The sequence below is a fragment of the Rhineura floridana genome, chromosome 2 (genome assembly GCF_030035675.1).
Source record: "Rhineura floridana isolate rRhiFlo1 chromosome 2, rRhiFlo1.hap2, whole genome shotgun sequence".
NCBI classification, from domain to species: Eukaryota; Metazoa; Chordata; class Lepidosauria; order Squamata; family Rhineuridae; genus Rhineura; species Rhineura floridana.
In genome coordinates this window covers 23,423,142-23,437,234 of record NC_084481.1, presented here as the reverse complement: position 1 = coordinate 23,437,234, position 14,093 = coordinate 23,423,142, and the positions used below count along the sequence as shown (strand labels likewise).

The following is a 14,093-nucleotide window of genomic DNA, read 5'->3' as shown; positions in this document are numbered from 1 at the left end:
TGACACAAAAGGAGAAACAGCATGTTTGAAGATTAGCACATTCAATGAAGCTTTTCAATCTAAGCATCAAGAGACAAGGACAGAGTAAAGTGCCACATAAAAATTACAATAGGAAAGAAAGATGTGATGAATGCCAAAACAGACCAAGAGAGCAAATGAAGTCAGCTTCATCAAAAAGAGATTCAGAAAGAAAACTGCCACTTTACCATTTTGATCAGACAGTATTCATAGTGTGACAAGCTGTCAGTAAACCTCACAAAAATTGTTTTTCATTTGCTGTTCTTTCTGCAGCTCTGATATAACTTTGTTAATGTTACAGATTTTGTTCACTGTTAACTAATTCACTGGAAATGTTGCTAGACTGTAAATGTGTCAAGGTGAGTCATGGCACTTGTGTTCTGATTATCACATACGAGTGTGAAGCATTTATTCAGACTGAAGAACATACCCTTCTCTAAAATTTAGCAGATTACATAAATTGCACTGAATAGTTCTTCCAAAAGGTGTCCTGATATCTCTGTTTATGGAGCTCTGATTCATATGCTCTGCCCACAGTGGCTCTGAATAGGAGTGCCGACAGCCCCTCCACTGCACCACACAAACAGCACAGCAGTCCAGGTCACGTGCATGTACACCATTCTTGTCATTTAAATAGCTGCTGCATAGCAGGAGGTCAAGACACTGCGCTCAACATCTAAGGCCCTCCTCCGAGTACCATCCCATCGAGAAGCTCGGAGGGTGGTGACTAGAAATAGGGCCTTTTCGGTTGTGGCTCCCGAACTGTGGAATGGTCTCCCTGATGAGGTGCGCCTGGCGCCGACGCTGCTATCTTTTCGGCGCCAGGTGAAAACCTTTTTATATTCCCAGGCATTTTAATGCGTATTAGTATATGTATTTGATGTATTTTGCTACTGTTTGATTATTTTGTTTACCTTTGTTGGTTTGATTTTATTGTATTATTGTATTTATATATTTTGATTGCTTTATTGTATGTACACCGCCCAGAGAGCCCTTGGGCTTAGGGAGGTATATAAATTAAATTAAATTAATAAATAATAAATAAGAGGGATTGGAACCAAAGTGCACAGCAGGGCCAATGCAAGGGGCTGCATTACCTGAGGCCCCCACTCGTCTTCTCTCCTGCTGCCACCCACTCCTCCTCCGCCCCCCTCGCATATTTTTTGTTCTTAGCTGCTACATTAACAGTGGCAGTGCTGGTGGTTTCTCCACTCCCCCTCCACTTCTTCCTCCCTGCCTCACTCTGAGGAAGGGCCAAGGCAAACAGTTCAGGAAGTCATCTCAGTGTGTTCAGCCTCACTGGTCAGTAGCAATACTTGTGATCTCAGAAGCTGGAGAAATGTCTCCACAAGTAAAAAACATACTGCCTGGGATCAATCCTTGGTACTTGGGCGCTCCAAGGAGTAGGCATATGTGAGAATGTGAGTAAAAAGGTTTTAGCTTGAGAATATTTGGCCTGAAGTACCCATTATACTACTCATTCTTAAACATTTCTACTGATGTATTTGTCTTCAAGGCCACTGAAAAGACCACATTTTGTACTGCTGCGCCTCTATACTTGTTAGAATGACCCATCCTATGACGTCACGTGCTGAGCTTAACAAATCTTAAAACTGGACTGTAAGTGATTTTGCAGGCTAAAATCATGACAAATAGCTGATCCCAAAATTAGTATCCGAGCTATTGCGGGTTACTTTGCCTATCTGATGAACAGCATGTCATTTTCAGTACTGTGATTACACCACATCTTGCAGCATGTTAATTGCATGTAAGCAATTTATGTACACACAGTTTTAAAAGTTTAAATAGGTGCTGCATGGTAGGAGGACGAGCAAGATTGGCAGGACTAGCTCAAGGGGATGCACAATATTAGCTTGTGGGGAGGATGTCAGGACCAGGAAGAAAAGAGAAGCACCAGCTGTGGCTTACTGCTACCTTCTTTCCCTGTTTGTGTTTGGTTTTTTGCTCTGTTGCTACTGTAAAAAGGGGGTGGGAGGTTCTTGCTGTGGATACTTGTGGGCAACAATTCATGTGGGTTGGGGAGTGGGGTGAAAGGTGTTAAGCTGCTTAAAAGCCATAGAGTTGGCACAGAGTGGGGCCCTCTTTGTGTGAGAGACAGAATGGGAGTAATGGGCTGCTATAGGTGAAAAATGTGGTGGGAATTGTTGCTAAGGCCATTGATTATTCACAAGCCTGGCACCAGTGAATGGCCAGGTGTGGCATGGGCCAAGGGCCCCAGCCACTCTCGAGGGCCCCAGTCACTCCCAAGGGGCCCCTACCTATATCTACAGGCTGGGGCTGGGAGGGTGAAACTCCACAATTCATGACAGTGTCGGATCACTGAGTATGATTTGTAGCTGCAAATCACACCCCGCAACCTGACACTGTTTGCAGACAACACACACATAGCCAACGCGGGCTTCCGCACTGTCACATCAGCACATGCTGATGTCACAACATGAGAGGCAGGGCGGCCGTGGGGCAGGGGCATGTTGGTGCCTGAGGGCCCAGTCTGACCTGGCGCCAGCCTGGACTGCTCAGTCTGTTGAATGTCTTGTTTGTTTGTTTTTACCCAGGTGTCTGGTGAAATTGGACATTTAAAATGTTCTCGACTGTAGTTTAGTTTTGTTTGCCTTATGATGGAACTGTTAATTTGTTATTTATTGGAGTTGTTTTTATGATTTTGTAATTTCTGTATATTGTCATTTCCCCCTCCTCCACATCTTCATTACTTTGTTCTATTGTTCACCACTCTGGGATTGAAAATATTCAATGAAGAGCAGGTTATAAATATTTCAAATGATGAAATGGTGTGGGAAGGTTAAATTTATGTAAAAGAAAACTGTGCAAATTAACTGCTTTTACACAATTAACATCATGTCTAGTGTAGCTGTGAAGTGAAACCGCAAATCTCCAAGAGATTTTAAGGGTTATCAGTTATATCCATTTACTTCCCTATTATGTCTTATAAAACAAGTCCGACCCAAATGTGGTTTATTACCTTGTGGATGGCATTGACCATAGCTGCTTCCAACTCAACTAGCCATTTTTCCACTTGGCCTCTAGCCTTAGAAGTAGATATTGTGTTCATCAGCGCGACAACTTCTCCTTCACTGCTTTTTATGTGTGTGATATCCAAGACTTCGGTAAACTCAACACTGGCAATTCCTTCAAAACACTTTTTCAAGTGAGGCTTTACCCTGTAGAAATAAAAGAGAGGATTAAGAAACAAACTTTAGATTAGACAACAAGTGGTGAGTCCTTCAAAGAACACGTTATTTATGTGTTGCAGGTTTAGATTAATAGCCTCAATGAGTCACAGCAGATACTTCTATCCACAGAGATTTTTCATCCCCATTTATCAGTCTCACAAAGAATAAACTCCATGTATTAAATACTACATCATTTGTATAAATTATCTACAAAGCATGTTAAGCATGGAAACAGCATCAAATGGAACAGCCCTACAGAACTTCCACCAAATAAGTGGAATGTACTAGGAATTGTATGTTCAAAAAATCTGAAGGAACATACCTTGATGCCCAACGCATAAAATGATCTTGTGCACTTTTCATTTCATTTTGGTTTTTTCTTATGTCTTCAGTAAATGCATAGAGAATATTTCCAGCAAACAGTAAGACAGCCACCTATTATTATTTCATTGCTATAAACAATCATCATCATCCTGCCTCATGTCAGACTGCTATTCGTGCCAAGGGCCTGAATGCTTCATCCATCAGCCTTGTGCAGGCATTCATTCTGGAAGTACGGTCAGGGATCAAGATTCTGCTCGCACTGTCCATCTCCTATAGCAGGGGTAAGGAACCTTTTTCAGCTCTAGGACCAAATTCCTCATGGGCAACCTTCCAGGAACCACATGCCAGTAGTGGGCATGACCAGCAGCAAAAGTGAGTAGAACAATGGATGTGATTTTCCTTTTGCATAGTAGGCTACATTCCAGCTACAAAAAAGTTTTCTACACACATGGACCTCTATACACCTAGGCAAGAGTTATTATCACAATTCAAGGACTCATTCTAGCCAGACAGAAACATTCGGAGATAGTGTAGAACAGGGCTGGTAAGGGGTGTGACCTGGAGAAGGGGCAAATGTCACAACTTGGCTACGGAATGAGTATGGGGATCACAGAAGAGAGAGAAGTCAAAGATAAAGTCACGGCTATGTGCCTGTTCAACAGAGCGTGGATGGTAACACTGTCAATGCATCGAGAGTTTTTATATAATGTCTGATAAGGCTAAGAATGAGTCGTCTGCCCCCCCAAGTTGTGCAGTCCTTCAGAGAAAACATCATAAGGTAAATGACTGCCACAGATGTGCATCAACTAATACATTACCGTGTAGGATCTTTGGTCTCTGAGAGAATCTCAAGCAGTTCATCGTTGGATAAGAAGAAGAATCTGGGGAAGAAGAGACGCTTCTTTTCTAAATACTCATTCAGTCCCTTAAGAATTAATTCTAGTAACTCGTTACACTTCTTCAGTTTTTCCAGCATTTTCTCTATCATCACTACTGTAAGAACATGTTTGTCCTGAAGAAGAAGAAAATAATAACCATCATCATCATCATCTCAACAAAGCTGGTTGTTTCGTTAAGTCCTTTGTTGTTCTAAAGCAGGGTTGGGGAACCTGTGACCCTCCAGATATTGTTGGACTCCAGCTCCCATCAGCCTTTGATTGATTTTGCCCATTCTACTCTTCCATTTTTGCGGTTTTGTTGATTTTGTTGTTGTTAGCTTTTTAACTGATTTGTGTGACTGTTTTTACATCTTGTATTTGTTTGCCACCTTGACTGGTTTAGTCTTGAACTGGTAAGGTGTGATATAAATGTTGTCAATGAATACATAAATCATGAAAAAATGGTGTAAATATTCAGCGAACGTTCTCCATAGGAACATAGAAAGCTGCTTCATCCCAAGTCAGACCATTGGTCCATCTATGTGAACTGGCAGTGGTTCTCCAGGGTTTCAGGCAGGAGTCTCTCCCAGTCCTACCTGGAGATGCTTGGGAGTGAACTTGGGACCTTTTTCGGGCAGGGCAGATGCTCTACCACTGAGCTATGGTCCTTCCCAAATATTTTGTATTCCGCATCATTTGACACCCAAAGGTCTTGATGTGGAGTTCTACACTCTACTGCAGCCTTTCCCAACCGGTGTGCCTCCAGATGTTGTTGGACCACAACCCCCATCCGTTGTGGTCCAACAATATCTGGAGGCACACCGGTTGGGAAAGGCTGCTCTACTGTATCTGAGAGCTGACATGCATACAACCAACATTTGAGAACATCTGACATATAAGCAGCCAGTATCTTAACAACTGAGTAGCTCTGGCATGCAGTAACATTTGAAATAGGCATGCAGCATGAATCAATTAGATCAATCAATTAAAAACTTTATAATTTAATAAATTAGGCAGCTCAATTTTTGAAAAAAATGTGAATTATTTTAATGTATCTAAACAAACAGCAGGTGAGAGGCACTATCTTAGATTAAGTATCGGCCCTTCATTTTTACACCGGAGAGAATGGCTTTTCTAGGATAGCATCTGCTGTGACACATATATATAACCAGCTCAAAGCTATTACTTTTAGTTATATGCAGATTTAATTATCAATTAATCAATTTATTAAAACTCATTTTGTATCAACAGCTGGCCTTCACCAGCAATTATTATTTGACAGTATCTATTCAATTATTTCCAACAGAATTTAACAAATGTCATACTAACGACGTCAATTCACGTAACCAAGTTCAAAAGTTAGCTGCCTAATTTATTAAATTATGAAGTTTTTAATTGATTGATCTAATCGATTCATTTATTAAAGGTTGCATGCCCATTTCAAATGTTATTGCATGCCAGAGCTAGTCAGCTGTTAAGATACTGGCTGCTCATATGTCATATGTCAGATGCTTTTGAACTTTCTTTTAGAAATCAGATATTGAAATTTGAGGTCAAATATTGCCATCAAATTTTCAAAATTTGAAATCTTGGCAGACTTTGAAATGTTCAGAATTTTGTTTCAGTTCTATCTGACTCCCATACTACATTGTTCTTTATGGAAGTCAATATATATTCAATGGAGGTCCATATGTAGGCCTATACTGGCATATAAAGATGCATATATGTTGTAGTATGGCAAAACTTGTATATATTTTCATTTTGATACTCAGGGCAGGAAATTGTTGGAGTCATCTGTTCCCCTAAGAGTTATCAGGATAAAAATATGTTACAGCTCTGTAAATTATGAGTTACATACTAGAATAAAAAGAGTTACACACAGAAATAGAGTAGTGTAATGTTTGATTTGCAAATAGGAAACCCATATTCCAATCCCCATGCACAATCCTGAAAAAAAACTCCACAAAATACTAGCCAACACAATTTTTTACAAGCCTGTCCGATCACACATATCCATTTGTGGCCTGAAAATAGGAAACATTCTAATTTTTCTAGAGCTTCCTTACCAGGTCACCACAATTGACCAAATGAGTGGCCATGTGTACCAGCCTGCCCCATAAATCTCACTAAATAGGCTTGCCAAATCATCATCTTTCAGCCTAAACTACAAAGTTGTTACACTAACAATACAATCCTATGCATGTCCACCTAAAGGAAAGTCCCATTGAGTTGAATGGATCTTACTCCCTGGTAAGTAAATGTAGAGTTTTCACTGAAAATAGCTCAGCATTCCTTGAAGAAAAGGCAGGACACAAATGCACCAAATACCATAAACTAATCAGCCTTCTAAACTAGACATAGCTTATTATTTTACATCGAAAGAGTAACAATTCTTATTCTTGTTATTTATATACTGCTTCATATTGTCCAAAGCATTTCAAATACATCATCTCAGTAATCACAATTAGAGGTTAAAAGTCACCTGGGGACAAACAGGATAATACTAGATTGTCAAGCAAAACAAACATCACAAGTAGAACATGCACCTGATGCAATCGTGTCGCATGACAAAGTGTAACTAGCAAAAGTCTCTCCCACCCCAGCTCCTCCAGTTCTTAGCTGTTGTATCCCTAACAATGCAATCCTATATATGTCTACACAAAAGTAAGTCCCATGGAGTTCAATGGGGCTCACTCCCAGGGATGAGAGCAGGGGCAGCCTAGGAATCTCTGCCTTTTGCACTGGGGCCTGGATCTCCTTCCCCCTTTTTAAAAAAAGAAAAACATAATTGTTTTGTTTTACTTTGAGTACAGGGTGGCTGGGTGTGCTGCAACGCACAATGCCAATGAGACCCCCAAACACACTACACACCATCTTCATTTGCACAGAGGAAAATGTCTGTCATAGGCTTGTGTCCCAAGTCTTCTGAGTACCTCTTCACACCCCTGCTTCCAGACAAGTAGGTACAGGATTATAGCCTCCACCCCTCTTCCACATCCACAGACATCTTCAGTTCCTGTTTCATCCCCTTGTGGTTCATCTTCCCATTTAAAACTGCTCACATGAGTCTCTCTGTTCAATTTGCATACATGCTTGCTTGCTTGTTGCTTCTAACCACTGTCCCTTTCTATTTGATGTGGATCCTGTGGCCTAAACTCCTGTGCTGTTCTAAGGAACTACTTTCCTTTGGCAAATTGAACTTTGTATATTCCTCCCTCTCTTGCACTCCAGATTGCTTTCCCTGCCCTTAGCCCAAAGGAAAAGCATCTGTTCTGAATAATGCCACATGAGCACCCCCAAGCGGCAGCTATATGACATTTCAGTGGTTACATTTAACACCGTTGCACATTTTCAAGATTTCCTCTAGAGCCACAAAGTTTCTCCCACATTTTGGCTACTGTTCTCTTTCCCTATATTTCACAGGTACAACTCTGATGGAAGTAGAAGAATATACGAGGCTGCCATGGATTATGATTTTTCAGAGCACTGATGCCATTTGCAGATGACATGAAGAAAAATAAGCTTTATGAAAAAATAAAGCTAAACTGTGGCTAAGGATGTGGAAAAAGAATCAGCAGCCTGTTACTGCATCATCTTCCAATCTACCACAGATTCTTGTCTTAAGATGTTTTAACAAGGTCTTCCATTCCTCTTCCCATGCAGAAAAAGATCACACATTTATTCCATTTCGCTGAAAACATCAAAGCAGTTTACAACAGGAACGAAATGAAAGAGCAATTTCATTCTCATTGCTCTGAGTCACATAAATAAAAAATATTCAAATCTTGGGTTAAAACACAGGGCAATTAAAAATGGTTTTACAATTTCTTGCAGGCATTGTAAAACACAGGAAGTCAGAAAATCAACTCACAGGTTTAAATTAGTTTACACTGATAGAGAGTATATGTTCCTCCTATAAAATCTAGTTGCTATTTACAGACATACACTGCCATCTTCTGGAGAAAGAATCATGACAGTTTATTCACATGAAAATCATGGTAGCCCATTAAAAAACACTCCACCCTTGTTAAATATTGAATGGCACAGTGGGCTAGCAAAATGCTCAGCAGAACAACCAAGCTTTTATTTTATTTTTAGCAGTCAAATATTTTTATTGAGTTTTTATAATTACATTGCAACCAATGTAAATTAAATTAACATAGAGGGAACAGAGTATATATATGTATACATGCATTCATTTACAGACCACCATGACAATGTCTCGCAGTAAAGATATTAAGGCAGGGGTACCAAGACTTGCACTCAAACCTTCATTGATAACAGTCTAAATTTCCTTTACAATGGTACAGGTGACACTTTGATTACCAAGCTTTTAGGACATGCAATCCAAGCCTGTGCATGCTTGTTCAGAAATAGGTTCACTGGGCTTGTGCCAATTAAGTGTGCACAGGACTGCAACCTAAGGGTTCAATTCCATGTATGTCCCATTGATTTTGTTGGGGCTTAGTCTCAAGAAAGGGCACAACAGACATTGTAAGAATCACTGGGCTACTTTGTTTGCTTTGCTCTGTTCCTCACAACATCTAATTTAACATAATATATTATGTGACTCTGCAATGCCTATGCTCCATCCCACCTCGTATCATTGACTGCTGGCAGTGGGAATGAAGTTATATTACCCACTGCGTTAAACTAGACCAGAGATTCTTTTTCTCTCTCGTGGACCACTTGCAAATTGTTGAGGAACTTGTTAGGCCACTTAATGACTTCCTAATTGTTGCAGCAATTGTAATTCGCTGTGCTAGATGCTGCATGGTTTTTAATAATCTTTTTCTTGTTTATTTCTTATATATTGTATTTTATTGTATTACAATTTGAATTCCACAGAATTCCACAGTATTCAAATGGTCATAGAATAATAGAAGAAATAAAAGAAACAATAAAAAGACAATTAAAAATCAGTATGAATATTTAATGGAATGGATAAGCCGTCTCCCATATTCAACCACAAATCCACAGACAAGCCGCAGGCCACCTGAATGAAGCTCGTGGGCCACTGGTGGCTGTGGGCCACTGTTTGGGGACCCCTAACTAGGCAATACCAGGAAGAGGGGGTGAAAGAGACATGAAGCAGGGGCAGCTCAATAAACTCTCATAATGTCTTGTTCTACCTAAGCGTGCACAGGATTACAACCTAATAACTTGATCCTATGCATGTTCATTCAGAAGTAAGTACAGCTGATTTCACTGTGCTTCCCAGGTGAATATTCTAGGATTGCAGCCCAAGTCCTACTGAAGTCAATGGAACTTACTTCTGAATAAGCATATTTAGGATCAGCTATAACATTGCAATCCTAAACACATGTACTTGAAAGTATCCCCCTTTGAAATTAATGCAACTTCCTTCAGATTGTATGCGTAGGATCAAGTTTTCTTTCACAATTAAGATGTCTTACTCCCCTACAATTGCATGCATTCTTCCTAATAGTCTATCCATTTTTCTCCATTAAACAGCCTAAAACAATTATTCTTCAAGAGGATAGTTTGCAATACCTGTAATTTAGTTTAGTACATACTTTACTCATGAATTAATTTTTAGTAGGCCTTTATGCATTTCCCTTTTTGTCAACAATAATTCTTTTCTGGTATATATATATCCCAGCTCAATCACTGAGGAATGGCTCTGATCATCCCGAGTTGGTGAGGCTCATTTAACATCGTCATGAAATCAAGTCTTCAGTGTCATCATCCCAGTTCTCTGGAATGCTCTGCCGAGAGATTCAGCAGGCGCCTTCTGTTTTAATTTTCAAATGCCTACTGAAAACCTTTCTGTTCCACCAGGCTTATGAAGGCAATTAAGATTTTTTTTCACAACAGTTGACTTTTGTTTTTATTGTATTTTTAATGTTTTTATTCTGTGGTTGTTGTTTTTTTCTAACGTGTTATAAACTGCTTTGATGTTTTCAACAAAACAGCGGTACACAAATATTTTAATAAATAAATAATAGATAGCTAGATCATCAATCATGTTACGTATAATTTAAGAAAAGAACAATTACTACCTGAATGGCACATTTCATGATATCCTTCCACGTTTTGTCTACAGTGGTGAATCGCCTGCCTTCTTCAGGCATCTGAGCCATAATGTCAGGAGAACTAAAAATTGGTTCCAAATATAGCCAGGTAGCCTGAACTTTGAGCCATTCGTCCAAGATTTCCTGTACCAACAAAAGCTTTGATTCCCATTCCCTACAAAACAGAACACACTGAATGTTAGATTCTTGTTTACAGAAGCAGCATTTCTCCTGTAAAGAATTCCCAGCCAGGCATGTAGTAAGTCTACAATGTTCATGTACCTCTATGATTGGAGGGCTGGAAATAAGGAGAAACATTAGCTCTGATGTAGCCCTTTCTCATGTTCTTACCAGGAAAAGCAGTTCCAGAGCATGTGCGTATCCAACAACATAATTGGTCCTGCTCCATTCCCCACCCCATCCAGAAATCGTGCAATAAAATGCAACTTCTGTATTATGAAGTCTCCAGTTATTAATGATGAACATTAATAAAAGATATAATAAAAGATAATATAAGATAAAGCTTTCTCCTCCAGCTTATCCTTCTTATACTTATAAATCACCTTACTTTCACACTTACATTATATGAAATCAGTAGTTGGCTTTTTTCCACAGGTTTGCCACTATCACATGAATAGTTTTGAATTATCAACATCACAAATTAAACAAGGTCATTTGTGAACTACTTTATGGATACTGTCCCATAAGAAATACTTTACCTCATCCTTTTTTCATAAGGTTTAATGAAAGGAGATCCTCTCATGGTCTGGGTTTTGACAATGTGGTCATCCAGCAACATCTGAATATCATCCACAGATGATAAAATGTGAGTCCCTGTTTCTCTATAAGCAAGAAGAACAAATTCCATAGCATCCCATTCTGACATCATTTTCACCATGGCCTTCTCAAGTGAATGTTCTTTGCTGGCTGTTTCACTGATGCCTTCAAATTTTTCCAGGAATTGCTCAAGGTGCATATCAATATATGAAGAGACAGTTGAATCTTCAGAGGGCTTCAGAGGGTACCCAACTATTTCTGACATGGCTTCCCAATGTCGGTCTTGCAAGCCAGGGTTGCAAATCACTTGGATCAATGGAATGTGTTCCTTAAATTCCTCGACTTTTGTCCTGACCCTTGTCGTTAGAAATAATGCATTTGGAGAATCATGGAAGGTTTTTTCTAATTTGTATAGTGCCCGCCAGTAGTTCCCTGTATCCATCTCAACTTGATCTGGATTCACCTTGGTGAATATTCCATCCATCCAGTTTCTGTATTTGGTGTTAAACTCTACTGTCATATCATAAAGTCGAAGATATGGATTTAGGGTATCTTGGATTTTTTTACGTTGAGGATACTGAGATGCCAACCATCCATAGGCCTCCTCCTCTGCATTAAACTGATCAATCTAGAGAAGGCAGTTTTTTTAAAAAAAGTTAACACAGGTCTCACATTAAATTATATCTGCACCAAATCCTACTTAGAGTAGACTTAATGAGCCTAAATTAGTCATGCTCCTGAACTTCAATGTGTCAACTCTGAATAGGACTAGCACTGAATGGCACCCATGGTTTAAAAATCTATACAATGCTCTATCCAATTATTTGGCTGTCACAATGGTCCCTGGGGGCTGCTTCACCCTATTTAAAACACCCTGCATTATAAAAACCAACATACCAGCCTTGCAGTGAGTCATTCACTCTTACTCAACAAGGTTGATTAATACTTTCTTCTGAGTGAGCAGCTTGACAGGTGCACTACTCAAATCACCTTGGTATATGTGAGTGGCTCGGATGTAAAGATTTTGTGATGGGACTGGATAAGGTTAGAAGAAGAAATAAGGACTAGGACTAGGTCATGATAAAAACAAAACTCCCACCCAGGACCAGTTCACACAACCAAAATGTAATCCTCAAGGACTTCATGGAAAGTAATTCAATACTAAAGTTGACCATATGATAAAAGATGACTTCATCACATACTAGGTGGGGATTTTAGATTGTTTTAAATTGTTTTTAATGTCTGTTTTTAAATTTTTGTAACCTGCCCTGGGACATTCAGGTGAAAGGCAGGTAATAAATGATGACGATGACAACGATGATGACGACGACAACAACAACACATAAAAGAATACTACAACGTGAACAGCAACTCGGGCATTTGACAGAGCATTCACATAACTGCAATGCTACAAGTCCAGTTGTAATGCCCATTAGAACACTACACCCTGAGGTCCTCATTTTAGTTGTCTGAATTGACCTCAGTGCCTTTCGGCAAACCAGTCTGCAAGGAAATAATGAAATGAGTACGCTTTAAGATTATATAAGTAGTTGCTCATGTATCTTAGCTGGGTGTGCAAGTTTTAGTTGATGGAGGAGATTAATCAGCTAAAGCTTTAGCTTGATTTATCACTAGGAGATTGAAACTAAAAGGCACACTGAGATTTTTTACAGCTGTTTTTAGCTATGGTGTATTGCTGAAATAAAGAATGAAACATTGAACGAAACATTAAAGATGATTCAGAGCTTTTGTTTAGTTAACTGTATCAAACATTCCTCAGTATCCTCATTAAGATATCTTTATTGAGGTATTGATAATATAAACATTTATTTACATTTAATAAATTAAAAGTCAGATGATTAATCAACAAAAACATTTTAAGTTGGAATGAATGCACAACCTTAATCTCAAGTGGAAAAGTTTTGAATTATTATTTTCTCCCATTCTGGCTATTCCTTTACCACTCAAAGTAAAATCATGAACGAACAAGTGTCAGTTCCTAACTGTCTAAAATTAAAATGTAAACAGTAAGCTAATATGAATATAAGAGAACCTGGGTCAGAGCACTAGTCTATCAGGTCAAGTACTGTCTACTCTGAGTGACAGTGACTCTCCGAAGTCTGAGGTAGGGGTCATTCCCAGCATCTGCTACCTGAGAACCTTTTAAGTGGAGACTGTCCGAATTAACTGAACCTGCTAGCTGAGACCCTTCAAGCAGAAATTGCCAGAGTTGAACCTGGGGATCTCTTGTATGCCAAGTATATGTTCCATCATTGAGCTAAAGGATGCAATTTGCTATGAAGAAGAAACCTTGAAACCTTACCTTATCAGCAGCTGCATCTAGCTTTGTATTCAGTGCCTGGGCTTTTTTCAGATACCTATTGACTTCCTGAATGTCCCCATAAGAATAAAATTCTTCAACTTGCTTAGCATAACTCTCCAGCTCCTCAACAAATCTCTCACAGCGCATCTAACAAAAAGTAACAGGTATGTAGATACAGACACACACACATGCACACACATAATACAGTATTAGAACATGATGGCAGATGTTCACTGATATGTGTTTATATTCTGTTTTTCATCACCAGGTGACCTCAAAGCAGTTTGCATAAGAATAAATAAAAGCCTATGATGAAAAATCACAGAACACAATTAAAGTATGAACAGTAAGATATCAATAATAACACCACAGAAGGACAGTACAATAATACAAGACAGACTCAAGACTCAAAAACAGTTTAATCATAACCTCAGAAAGCTAGAGATAACAAATTAAGTTTTCACCAAGAAGTAGAAATCCATCGATGTTGTGGCAATCTATGCCTGAAGGCATCGCTACCATCCTA

General features: G+C 39.2%; 1 protein-coding gene across 4 annotated transcripts in view; it reads right to left on the bottom strand.

Moving 5' to 3' along the window:
* Positions 1-14,093, bottom strand: part of DNAH7 (dynein axonemal heavy chain 7) — a 214,745-nt gene that overhangs the window by 148,809 nt on the left and 51,843 nt on the right. For all 4 annotated transcript variants that reach the window (XM_061608175.1, XM_061608178.1, XM_061608177.1 and 1 more), the window contains 5 exons: positions 13,568-13,714; positions 11,187-11,872; positions 10,456-10,642; positions 4,373-4,566; positions 3,020-3,218 (listed from right to left, as the gene is read on the bottom strand). In XM_061608175.1, coding sequence (XP_061464159.1) covers positions 3,020-3,218; positions 4,373-4,566; positions 10,456-10,642; positions 11,187-11,872; positions 13,568-13,714 — 1,413 coding nt within the window. The remainder of the gene's footprint in view (positions 1-3,019; positions 3,219-4,372; positions 4,567-10,455; positions 10,643-11,186; positions 11,873-13,567; positions 13,715-14,093) is intronic.